Consider the following 13,552-nt stretch of genomic DNA (forward strand, 5'->3'; position numbering starts at 1 on the left):
TCATCATCAGAAAGTTAAAAACACAAGAGAAAGTTAATTGAAATTAATATATATTTATAAAATATTTGAATATTTTACTAATTACTATTTACATAAATAAATATATTTATGTAGATAAGCGTATAAAAGTGAATAACATGTAAAACGATACACATTCACACACAATGTACATTCTTAGATATACATTTAAAAGGATTCACTTCATCTTCTTCGACTCTTCTTTGGATTGATTTTTTTTGAAAGGACAAGATTTATGTCCGAATACAAAGTTTTTCGCTTTTCGTATCAAGAAAATGACGAGAGAGAAAACTATTACCACACTCAGAACCATGAATCCATAAACGTCTAAAAGACTCTGTTGAAACATGTTGAGGTCTATGGCCGATGATTGCAGAATGTATCCATGTCTCGCCACATATTCTATCCAATAAATAGCGGTGTCAAGAGCGGTCATGGGTCTATCCTTGAATAATTCCGACAATTTCTGCATATTCGATCTGGAAATTTAATCAATAAAATATTAACGAAAGACGTGGAATTTTTGTTAACGTGGAATTAAAAAATCGAAATAGAAAGATAATTTTAAATGTTTGTTTGTTGTTTTTTTTTATTTTTATTTAGAAGATAAGATAAACAGATATCAGCTTCGAAAAATCTTAACGATAAGATCTAAGATTGACAAATCTGATTACATAAAGTAAAGGTTCTCAATATTCAAAATTCATTCTTTTATTTTCAATTCTGAATAATTACGAATGAATGAAGCTTAAAATTAAAAAATTAATTAAGCATTGCAGTATGACAAAACACAGCCAGAGATAATTGTATTAAAGAACGATAAAATAATAATAAAAAAGGAAAAGCAAGAAAATAGAGGACGAAAATACAAGAGAACTAAATGAAAATGGCATCTGCAAAGTACATATTATGCAAAATAGAAAAGTGTGTACTATAAAGAGGAAAGTAGAAAAATAAGAAGTTGAAATTGAAATAAATGTCTTTAACCATTTCTTATAATAGAAAATATAAAGTTCAAACATCTTTGAATTCTTAATTAATGTCATGAGTAAGAAAATTAGATGTTTTTCTTTTACATTTATGAACAATTATTTCTCAATTTCCTTGAATATTATAAATTCAAAAAAATACAATTTTTAGAGAAATTTCAGAGAAATATACGTACTTGTATTTTTCATCGTACAGAACATTTTTAAGTGCATGGTACAGGTTCTCTTCTGTGATATTATGGAACGAGCCAAGATTCACAGCTACATTTTTCCTAGCCATGTTTTGAAGATTCAAGTTTTGATCACCGAAAAGTGGGATTCCAACCAATGGGATTCCGAAGTAGATCGCTTCCTGCGTCCCCATCAGTCCTCCATGCGTGATGAACGCTTTGAGATTTTGGTGTTCTGAAATTTAAAAGAGAATTAAAATTAGAAAAAAAAAAAAAAAAAATGGACCCGTAGAATCTATTCTTCCATTTTCGAATTATGCAAATTAATAATTACAATTTAATGATGTGTGATATTTAAACTCTTTTCAACAAAAAAAAACATATTTAATGATATTTAATGGATGCTTTTTTGAAAGACTTTTCAAAGGAATTTATCAGATTCATTGTTGACTGATTGAGAAAATTATTTAATTACGTACTGAGAACGGATACTTGAGGATACCAGGGTTGTATCATCACGTTATTTGGCAATCCAGGAAGTAGATCCTCTTTTTTCGCGACTTTCATCATTACTCGAACAGGCGCGATCCTCTTGAAAACTTTGTAGAATGTTTCCACGAGGGATTTAGGGAATGTCTCGATTCTCACCATCGAGCCGAACGTGAAATACACGCAACCGTGAGTACTTTCGTCCAACCATTTTTTTAATTCCTATTGGCACAATAAGAATTATTTTTCTTAGAATATAAATCAATGTGAAGAATTTTTCTTCGCTTCCCGGATAGGAAGAAAATATTACGACGAAGCGATTATATATAGTCGCGTGTTTAGAGGACACTAAGCTTTTCTGCAACTTCGAATGCATTACGGTAATTGCACGTTGCATCATAATCTCAGTCGATCATCTTAATAGCGCTTCAAGATTATTATTTTTTCGACAAGCTAAGCTACTTTATCGTTGTACCCTATTCTTCCTCTAAGTTTCCGATAAAAACTTCAAATTACACTTTATACAAAATTATAGCCTAATATTATAATTACGTATCTTTTAAAATTTTTTTAAAATTTTTCACAATATTTTTCAGAACAAATACGATTTTCTTCAAATACAGTTCTTTCGTCAAATCAAATTCTTCACACATTTTTACAAATTTTAAGTTATTTAAAATTCTTCTATATATAATTTTCTTAATGGCTCATTATTACTTTTCTTGCATTCATTCGATTACTCAAAAAATCTTCTATTCCTCTTTTTTCCCTTCTTCGTTGAACAAACAACAAAATGGAAATATTAAAAATATTTAAGTGAAGATAATCACCGGTGTCAAAGGATCTCCGTTTTCTTTGAGATGTAATCCTCCAACCTCGATGACACCGGTACTTCTGGTAGTGACACCTGTTATACTGTGATGAGAGTTGACAAGGATGAGAGCGAGATTTTTGTACAGTTCAGGTATCTCCGCGTCTAAATCAAGATATTGTTTCACGTAAGCTTTTTGCTTGTTTACATAGTAGTCAGTCTGCAGCATGATCATGTTGGTTATGAAAGTATTCTGCAATCTTTCCCAGAAACTCATCCGTTCTGTGAATGAAGTGAATATACCGGGCGTGATGGCTAAATTTATCGGATTTCCCACTTTGTGGCTTATCCAATCTATGAAACTGGAAGTGATCATACCGACCACAGGTGTTTTTAGATAAGTACCGAATGCCAAATAGCATGGTGACATGAACAACTGAAAGAAAAAGAAGAATATATATGAAATTATTTGGAAGGATTAATCTTTTATTAATGGAGATTTCTTTATTGGTCAATGATTGATTAATTAGATTAAGAATGGATTGATAATTGGAAACTTTCCAAGATAAAAGAAATTTTCTGTGTTTAATTTTCGAGTTATTTGATTGGGTGCTGCATTTTTTTTTTTTAGAAATAATATAAATATAAACAAGTTTCCAATTTTGTATTATATACTTATAATCATATATTGCAATTATAAGAAAAAACGTTTTACATTTTTTAAATTAAGAATTTTGCTCTCAATTATTTCTTCAATCGCAAAAATGAATTTTTAAAAAAAAAAGGAATAATTCAATTTTCAATTTCATAAGAAGAAAAAGTTAAATAATAATTATTCATGTATAATAATTAGAAATATAAAAGTACAATGAATTGTTATTAATAATATAAACAATATTGTCAATATTGAAGTTTCACAATGCATTCCACTGTTGCATTTTATTCTTTCTAATTATGTTAATTAAAACATCGATGATTCATAAGAAAGATATGAATAAGATTAAACATTTTCTATATTATGTAGATAATTACACGTATATGTAGTTAAATTATTCCAATAATATATCATTTGATAGTGAAAATTTATAATTAAATTTATAATTAAATTAGAAATTAAATTAAAATAAAAAAAGAATACAAATTTTTTTTTAAACATTAGACAAGGTTTTTAATAACTCGTGAACAAAAATTTTTGCAAAAAGAAAATATTGTTTGGAATTAGAATCTCAAGAATCTCCTGCTAATCATATTTCATATTTGCTTTCATATTTTTGAGACGATAATTATGATTTTGAATAAGAGAAATCCATTGTTTCGGTGGCAAACATTTGTGTAAAATACTTTTTAATATTTGAAAAAGATGAAGAAAATTCATTTACAAAATAAATTATTTGACAGAGATATAAGATAAAAGATTATACAATCCTTACCTCTGTCGCGATAAGATCGTATGGTTCCTTAGGAGGATTTTTTATCAGCTTTTGAATGTAAGGATGTTTCATTAGATCGCACAATTGATCACCCGCCATATAGGTCATCATCGCCAAATTCACGTTACCAAAATTTGTTACATTATCCGCTGTAACATTATTCACCGCGATTTCTAACGATCCCTTCAATGAATATTGATTGTAATTCTTGGGCGGATTTTTTGTGGGGAAGTGGGTGTAAATGTCCACGTGATGGCCTCGTTCCACCAATTTTATCATCAACCGTTCCTCCATTATCCAGTGGCTCTTTCCGGTTATTGGAAATAGGCCAAGAATTCGCAAGCCATCGCACCAACTACACGCTAATATCGCCAGACAAATGGATAATAGCAATCTCATTGTGACGCTTCTTTCCTCCTTTATTCCTCCTTCTCTTCTTTAAATCAACTCCTATGATTCTGAGCTACGAGAATCGAATAATTCTTCTTCTTCTTCTTCTTCTTCTTCTTCAATCACCTCTGATAATTCTGAACCACGAGAATCTAATATAAATTTTAATTTAATACAATTAAATTTATGTATATTTATATTTATATATGAATTCACTTAGAATCGTTCAAAGATTGAACATTGATTTATTTGGAAAATTTGTTATCAGATCACTTGTTGATCCATGATTGATTCGATGCTGAATGAGAGTTGATGCTTCGAAATTCGAGATGTCATTGCTATCACTTGTTAATTGTGCGTGTTGAACGCCAAGATGGGAGTTGAAGCGCCAAGGTGGGGTAACGTGACGTTTCATTCTTCGTTGAATGGAAAAAGAGGATATACTTGTTATAGAATTCTTCGAATTTTTTTTCTCACGTTTGCACGAGATGAGATAATAACTGATGATGATTGGCGATTTCATAAAATTACATTTCATGTGGATACGGATTCTTCAATTGTTTGTTGTTTCGATAATAAAAATTAATTTATTTTTCAAGAGGTGATTGCTGATAAAATTCTTAATAATAATATATTTTTAAAGATAACAAAAGGAAATGAATAGAACGAAAAAAATATTTGTCGAGAATGTCACGACAAATTAAAATTGAAGTTTACATACATTTTAGCATCGCATTAATATCTTTAAATATTCGTGATGTAATATCTCGTTAATTTGATGTACAATGATCATTGTTATGAATAACATAGATTTTATCACAAAACTTTATTAACATTTTTTTTTTAATTTATTATTGGAAATTTATATAAAATTTTAAAGAAAACGATTCTTTGATTATTTATTAATTGATTGATTTATTAAAAACTCTTAATAATGAATTAATTTTTGTGATCGATTTTTTTCAATTTCTTCATTTATGAATGAATATTACACGTTTTTTAGTACGTTTATTGCAAAAAAAATTATTATATAATCGTAACTATATATAAACTATATAATCTTATTTATGTTAAGATCGTTTTTAAAAACTTTTTAAAAAAGATTTAAAACATGAATAATACTGAGATTAAAAATTCTGTCTCGAATTGACAATACAATGGGCAATATAATAAAAAAATTTCCTGTTTTAATTAAAATTAGAATCACTTCTTTCTTTAATCACTCACAACAAAATAAAACTTTCACGAATACACGAATCTTTCTCGAAATGAATATCCAATATCAGAGAATACATACGATAACACTTATATTCGATCACGTTTGTTTTTGAAACAAATTACATTGAATTAAAGTCGGAGTTGAACTCTTTCTTGCCTGTGCTCTCGAAAGCCAGAGACAGACTAATGGGTTGGATCACGTGTTATACGTTCGTGACCATGAAATCTATTTGTAAAATGACACGATAATATAGATGTGTTCTATATAGAGATTCAAAATTATGTATCTTGTTATTATTATTATTAAGATTGAGCTAGTACGATATTAATTCTATTATCGATTTTAAATATTGCGATGATAATAATAATAACAACATTGCGATAATAAATATTATATGTTATAGATCGTAGAACACATACAAATCAATCTTTTAAGATTTATGTATTTGTATAGATATCATAGTGATCATCGTGTACTTTGATTATTATACATATATCGAAAATGTTCAAAAAACAGAGATAATGTAATAAATGAAAAAAAAAAAACGAAAGATTTTTAATAATGCAAAAGCGTGAATTAAATAAATTTAAACATAAAAAAAATAATTAGTTAAAGTATAAAAATTCGAGAAAGATATGAATTTTTGAACTCATATTTTGAATTCATCAAGAATGAAGATTAAATTTTATGATGAAATAGAATTATTTTTAAAATAATGATAAATATATATTGTGATGTTTTTTTAAATTTGGCAAGAAGAAATGTGGATGTGGCAAAAGAAAGGGAATAGTTTTATGTAAGAATCTTCAAAAACAGAAGAAATTCGAGACTCACATAAACCGGTTTCTCTCGTATCAAACTTTAAAAGTCTGTATCTTGAATTTATAGGTTAATATGTCATCACATCCTTTCTTTATTACTTTAGCCAATCTCTAATCTTTAGTCTTTCCTTAATCTTTTATATTTTAATTTCAGAAAGATCATTATATATTTTTTCTCCTTTTTCTTCTTTGTTCTATCTTCATTTTTTCTCTATTTTATTTATTTTTATTTAATTCTCATTTAGTTCTTATTTAATTAGTATTTCTAAAATGAAACAATGTTTGTACATTAAATGCTTCTATCTTGTAATTTTAAAATTTTAAAAAAAATTTCTGAATTTATCAGAAAATACGTCATATGAAACATCGATTCTTTTATATTTTTTCTTTTGAATTTGATTTAAGAGATCATGACTCCACAAATTTATAAATATTAAATTCCGATAAATTGTGCAATAATGATAAGAAATCATTAATTTTTTATTTGAATTCTTCAAGTGTCTTCATCATGAGAAATTAATTTGTACTTAGTAAGCATTTTTATACAAGATAAATATTATTTCATGTAATCCATTCAATTTACCCACAGAAGAGAAAAATTTTAATTAATCAAAAAAATAAATAAATAAATAAATTTAGCAACTTTCCACTTCCATTCAAAGGAACCATTCATTCATTTCTGATTCAAAGATTTCTCCATTGATGGAATTAACAAAATTGCAAATTGACATAAAAAAAAAAAAAAATAGAATTTTAAAAATCATTCGATTGCAATCAAAAATTAAATTCCATTATCCACTCATCATTACAATATTTCGATCAAAATCGTAAAAACAAGGAATCGAGTTCAATTTTCTTAAATCCATTCATTCTGAAGATTTCCTTATCTTTCCACTTCATCCTCCGATTTTCGAACGTCTCGAAATCTCTCCTTTGTTTTTTCCCCAATTCCATACACGAAACGGTGTCGATGTTTCTGCTCGATCGGCCAGGAATTTTTCTGGAAAAATAGCGTCACAAATCAGTGACTTTTTCCCGCGATCCATATATCCGAGGCATCCATCGATCCGATCGATGGATCCAGGTCTTCGGAAAACGCGATTCGCGGGTTGATCGTGTTAGCCTCAATCTAAACGTGATTTGCGGTTTCACGGTTTGGAATTTATGGCGGCAACTGACTTTAACGGATATTCTCCTAACGTTGTCTTCTATGTTATTTGACTCACGAACAGGTCTCGCTTTTTTGCGGAGAGAAACTGAACGAAGAGAAAGAAGAAGAAAGGAGAGTAGAGAAGTGTTGACCCGAATATTATTCTCCTTGGAACAAGAGAGATAGTTTAGATTCAATATCCGATATGAAATTAGAAGGAATTATTGCTTAATTTGATAAATCGAATGATTGGATTATGGATCTGTGTTGAAAGATAATTAAAATTTGGAATTATGTTACATTGATGAAATTGGATATGTTGAATTATTTTATTTAATTCAATTGGAATTTTAATTTGTTTGTAACGTAGGTAATGTATGTTTTTAACGTAGTAGTTAATTATTGGTTTTTTGTGCAATGGATTATTCGAGTGAACAGGAAAAGAAATTAATTTATAATTAATTGGATCATGATTAGAATAATTTGGATTATATTTTAATTACATCATTTAATTTTAGTTTATGTTTAATTAATATTATTATTCGAAACACGAAAGTATAAATAAAAATGTACTAATTACGATAGAATTTCTTGTATTTATTAAATATTACTTTTTCTATATTGATCGAATCCATGTTTGATGAATAAGATTGATGAATTTTTATCGTGGATAAGATAAATGAAAAATTCAAGTGTAATTCGTATCAATTCGCAAATCACATTTATCTGAATTAATCGAATTATTTATGATTATCATTCGGTAATAAATAGCAGTTAAATAAACATATACATATATATATATAAAATGGAGCATACATTTTTAATTAATTTTGTAACGTAATTGTTTATCAAACAATTTATAATGATTTATCTTTTTCCCTGATATCCATTGTTATTCGTAGATATCACTGGAAAATATCGGTAAGATATAATCGATTTAGATGAAATGGATCTCGCTGGAATAATGGATTTGCAATGTGTGAATTTCTTCGATAATTCATACTGCAGATTTTCAGAATCTATAATAGTCTTATTTAAATAAGTCTTATTTGCTAGAACATAATTGGCATATGTTAACTTAGTTAACTTAGTTAAGATAAACGAAAGATAAAGATTCCTTCTTTCACAAATAGAATTCAGAATGTTAAATATATAAGAAGAAAGAAATAAGAAAACATAATATATTACTCTTAAACTTTAAATTAATATTAAACTCCCAAGTGAATATTGATAATACAGAAATTTAAAAAATTTGAAATATGATTTTAAATTAATTCTAAAATCATTGGTGAAAATCGTTGATTATCTTCTTATATTTTATGTTTCTATAACTTATCGAATTGTATATTCATGCCTTTGTCTTTTTATTTTATTATTTTTTTTTTCAGCATCAATAAAATATATAACATCTTTTATTTTTTTCTTATCAATAATTATAATATATCTAATAATGCTGAATATATATTTTATCCCTTTTAAAATATCTTAGCTAAATCAATTGATATTTAATAAAAATTATTATATGATATTTCTCCAGTAATTGTTACAAATACACAAAGACATCATAAATACAACTCATATTTGTATTATTGATAACAGAAATTTATTATCAATCGAAAATAAGTTTTAGATAAAATAAGTTATGATATGATTAAAAATAATAACTTATGAATGAACATGTAGTGTTGTAAATGCAATAAAATTTATAAAATTAATAGTAATAAATAATTTATAATATTCAATATTAATATATTCGAATAACTAATAATTCAAATATATATAATACTCAATTAATTGTTATATATACACGACGATAATTGGAAAATTCTAATTTTAATTTCAATGAAGAATAATCTTTTCAGATGCTTGAGAAATTCAATGAAAATTTTCAAATAATAAAATACATATACTTTGATATTTTATTATGTGCTTTAACATTTTTATTGGTTTATGGTATACAAGTCGTAAATTTTAATGGATGGAAGTATAGTGAATAGCAACGCGTATTATAAAATATATATTTTCAAAGTTAAATCGTTGCCGTTGATTTTTCATGCTCTTCCATAAAATCGTGAAAAGTCAAAACATGTTTGACATGATGTCAGAGACAAAAATCAATCGTATATTTAGTCAATTAAATGTGAAAAAAATTTTAAATTATTACGAATAAATATTCTCCAAATATTATTCTATTAAATTATGGAATATATTTTAATTTTTCAGAAAATAATTCAAAAGAGATTACAATACATTATATAAGATATTAGATAATTTGTTTTATTGATTTTTATTTATTCTAAGCATTAATAATTAAAAAATGTATCTAATACGTAATCTTAAAACTATTATGTTAAAGCTATCAACTTATTGTCAAAATATTCTATTATTTTCCACGATTTTTTAACACAATCGCATGTCACGAAATTAAAAATTATTTTAACCATTATGCCACTATTCAATTTCTAATTTTAATAATTCTTAATAATAAAATAATCATCTAGTTAAATTTAAAAACCTTTCGAAAGGACAAGAAGAGTCATAAGATGAATAATTAAAATTATAAATTTAAAACAGAAACAAAGAATTTCAATAATTTAATAATTCTAAGAATCTTAAGATATTTTTTTCTTTTGTGGCACAATGAAACTCGAATTTATTAAACGATATATGAATTGTAATCCTATCGTTAGAAGATAAAGTACTATTAACGCCACTATCAAGAGGAATCCGCAAACGTCTAATAGTTCCAACTGCCACCACGTTAGATCCATCGCAGGTGATCTGAGCGCAGTTGATCCATATTTGATAATATATTCGATCCAATAAATTGCAGTATCCGCAGAATTCATCGGTCGATCTAAAAACTTCTTCGAAAGTTCCTTTATCGCTTTTCTGAAAGGCAAACATGCGTTAAGATAATAATATTTCACAATTCATGATAATAATGAACTCAGCGAAATTTTTCATGTTGCACAATAACTTATTTTTTGTGTCAAAGAATAAAATAATACGATATAATCAAAATATTATTCATTCAAAATATTATATCAAGATATTATTCCATAGTTAATCCTTATGAATCTTTTTATGATTTTTTTTATGTGATTGATAAAATTTGTCGTTTATGATAATTTAAGATTTTTATTTATCAAATATATTTCAATTCATCGTGGACCAAACATATAATAAAATATATTTTAATTGCAATTTTTTTAATTTGTATATTGCGAAAAAATAAATGAGATAAATATTTAAAAAAGTTTTGAAATATTCTTTAAATGAAATTCAATGACGTAAGGATGAGCGAGGATATAATTTCGTTAACATTAAGCGAAAACATTCTTTTTAGTAAAGGCTTCTATAAATATAAAAAAGTGAAAAAAGGTGAAATATCCTCAAAAATTATGAAACGAATAATTACATCGAATGATATATGGTGGAAATCAGTTAATAAAGTTCGATCGAAAATAACTTAAAAAAATGAAAAAACATACGTACTTGTATTTAGGATTATTTAAAATTTCATTCAAGGCGTGATCCATTTCTTCTTGAGTTAGACTAACAATTTTTAATTTTATTGCAATGTTCAATCGAACGTAGTTATCGATATTTATAAACTGATCAGCAAACAAAGGTATACCGATCATTGGAACTCCATAATGAATAGCTTCTTGGCTTCCCATAAGACCTCCATGCGTGATGAATGCTTTTATATTCGGATGCTCTACAAAAATACAATCCATTTCATTTTATTGCTAGAAATTAATGGAATAAAAATTTTCTATGAATATTTATTTTTCAAAATCCATTATAACCCATTACTCAAAATATCAACTTTAAGTAAAAATAATTTTGGACAAGAAAACGCGATCTTTAATTTGACTTAATAGAAAGTAAAAATTCGGTATTTGAAGTATTTCGAAATGGATCCAAGTTTTAAAATTTTATTTCTTCTGTTGCAATCAATCAATTTGCACAATTTATTTATTAGATAATAAACTTACTGAGAACTTTGACTTGCGGTATCCACGGTAAAATGTAGACGTTTTCCGGCAAACCAGGCGGAAGTTTGTCCGATTTTGCTATTTTCATCAACACGCGAACAGGTGCTATTTTCCTCATAGAATCGTAAAAGATTCGAAGGGTTTCGATCGGGAACGATTCGATCATCACCATCGAACCGAACGAGAAATAGATAAATCCGTGTTCGCTCTCGTTCATCCATTTTTCCAGACTCTACAATCAATTTTTTTGAACATTTTCTCATACCATCTATTATTTTATTTAAGAAAAATAGTTTAAATTATCTAAATTTGTAAGAAATCTTTTTACAATATAATAGACAAAGCGTTTTCTTCTCACGGGAAAATGAATGGATAGAAGAAAAAAATACTTACAGGTGGTAATAATACTGTTTCGTCATCGTGTACGTGCAATCCTCCGACTTCTATGAGTGCCGGATTCAAGTTTTTAATACCATTTGTCGATATATGCGAATTCACTAAGATTATCGACATATTCTTCTCCAAATCTCTGATATCTCGCGCATCGGGTTTAACGTATTTCCTCATAATCTCCGTCTGCTTAACCGTCACATGATTGAACAACCACATCGAGTAAAGATTGTCCAAAAAATTGTACATCCTCTGCCAGAAATTCATATTCTGGGAGTAGGAAAGTAAATTGTGCGGCACGTATGCAAGATTGTGAGGACATCCGATGTAATCGTAGGACCAAGGGTAGAGCACAGAGCTGCTCACTCCTATCATCGGTACTTTCAGAACGTCGGCTATTATACCGAAACAGTGTGCACCGAATATCTGAAACGAGAACGATTTCTGAGATTTCATTTTTCATCTCTAAATTTTTCTACGATTCTGTTTCTAAAGAAAGATGGAAGAGAAAATGAAAATAGTAGATAGTAATAAATAAGAAAAAAAGAAAAAAAAGGAATTGTACAATTTATGATAAAATTGTATAAAATTATGGAACATTTCTTTTCAACGAATCTCATCTTGAGATTATTCGTGGAAAATATATTTTTTTATTTTGATTCTAGAAGACAAATCAAAAGTTGCTATGCACAAAAATATGGATGAGTTACTATTAATTTTGTTAGTTGTTAGTTGAAATGAGATCGTGATATGAACACAATTGTTTATAATTTATATAATAAACAAATTTTCTCGTCACTTTTGAATCAATTTTAATTTCTAGAATCGATATTCTTCGAATATCTCACGAATGTGTTAATACTCTTTGTTATTTCAAAAATAATGAATACTGTATTTGGATCAATTATTTTTTCTGATTGTTACAAAGATATATTCTTCTATTTTAGCAACAATCACAAATAATCAATTCATTGTATTTTTCTTTTTTCTCTCTTGTGTAATCTTAGAATTCATACCTCCAAGATGATCGCGTCGTAAGGCGGGTTTTTAGGCGGATCGTGTATTAATTCCTGTATCTTCGGATATTTCAAAAATTCGCAAATCATATTTCCTGCCATTTGTCCCACGATGAAAGGAGCTGATACAATGAACGAATTTTGTATCTCGTGAAAAGTTAAATTGTTTATCCATGACGAAGATACGGGAAGCACAATAAGATCTGTATAATTCGGATACGGTTTCTTCAAGGGGAACGTGGAGATCACGTCAACTTGATGGCCCTTATTGGCCAGAATCTTCATCAGTCGTTCGAACATCATGAAATGGCTCTTTCCGTTGAAAGGAAACACTCCTAATATTCGGTATCCGTAACATACCGATAGTATCGCGCAAAAAAATACTATTGATAGTTTCATAGTCACTTGGAACAATTGATTTTATTTTAAAATTATTATTATTATTATTATTGATGAAAGATTAAAACGTAACACAACGACGAAATAAATTATTTCATTTATTTATTTATTTATATTAAATTTCAATTTCAAATCGACGATGAGAGTTTCAAATATGCTATGAGAATGGCACACGTCTGTTTGAATTTCGAGTTATATATCACTGTATATATTGTTTTTTTTTTTTTTTTTTTTGTCACAGAAATTCACAAGTTTT

General features: G+C 27.3%; 3 protein-coding genes across 3 annotated transcripts in view; 1 reads left to right on the forward strand and 2 right to left on the reverse strand.

The window, feature by feature from the left end:
* The window catches only part of LOC102675145 (calcitonin gene-related peptide type 1 receptor-like), a 103,295-nt gene that overhangs the window by 43,547 nt on the left and 46,196 nt on the right, over positions 1-13,552 (forward strand). The gene's annotated exons all lie outside the window — the stretch shown is intronic.
* Positions 89-4,407, reverse strand: LOC102675836 (UDP-glucuronosyltransferase 2B1-like). Its single transcript, XM_006622999.2, has 5 exons — positions 3,908-4,407; positions 2,497-2,913; positions 1,657-1,888; positions 1,184-1,412; positions 89-497 (listed from the first exon to the last, which is right to left on the reverse strand). The coding sequence occupies exons 1-5, from the start codon at positions 4,304-4,306 to the stop codon at positions 197-199; spliced, it is 1,578 nt and encodes a 525-aa protein (XP_006623062.1). The 5' UTR covers positions 4,307-4,407; the 3' UTR covers positions 89-196.
* LOC116186509 (UDP-glucuronosyltransferase 1-6-like) lies at positions 9,987-13,296 on the reverse strand. Its single transcript, XM_031513928.1, has 5 exons — positions 12,898-13,296; positions 11,885-12,307; positions 11,492-11,723; positions 10,986-11,211; positions 9,987-10,379 (listed from the first exon to the last, which is right to left on the reverse strand). Exons 1-5 carry the CDS (start codon positions 13,294-13,296, stop codon positions 10,100-10,102), a joined length of 1,560 nt encoding a protein of 519 aa, XP_031369788.1. The 3' UTR covers positions 9,987-10,099.

The sequence above is a fragment of the Apis dorsata genome, unplaced genomic scaffold (assembly GCF_000469605.1).
Source record: "Apis dorsata unplaced genomic scaffold, Apis dorsata 1.3 scaffold_797, whole genome shotgun sequence".
Lineage (NCBI taxonomy): Eukaryota > Metazoa > Arthropoda > Insecta > Hymenoptera > Apidae > Apis > Apis dorsata.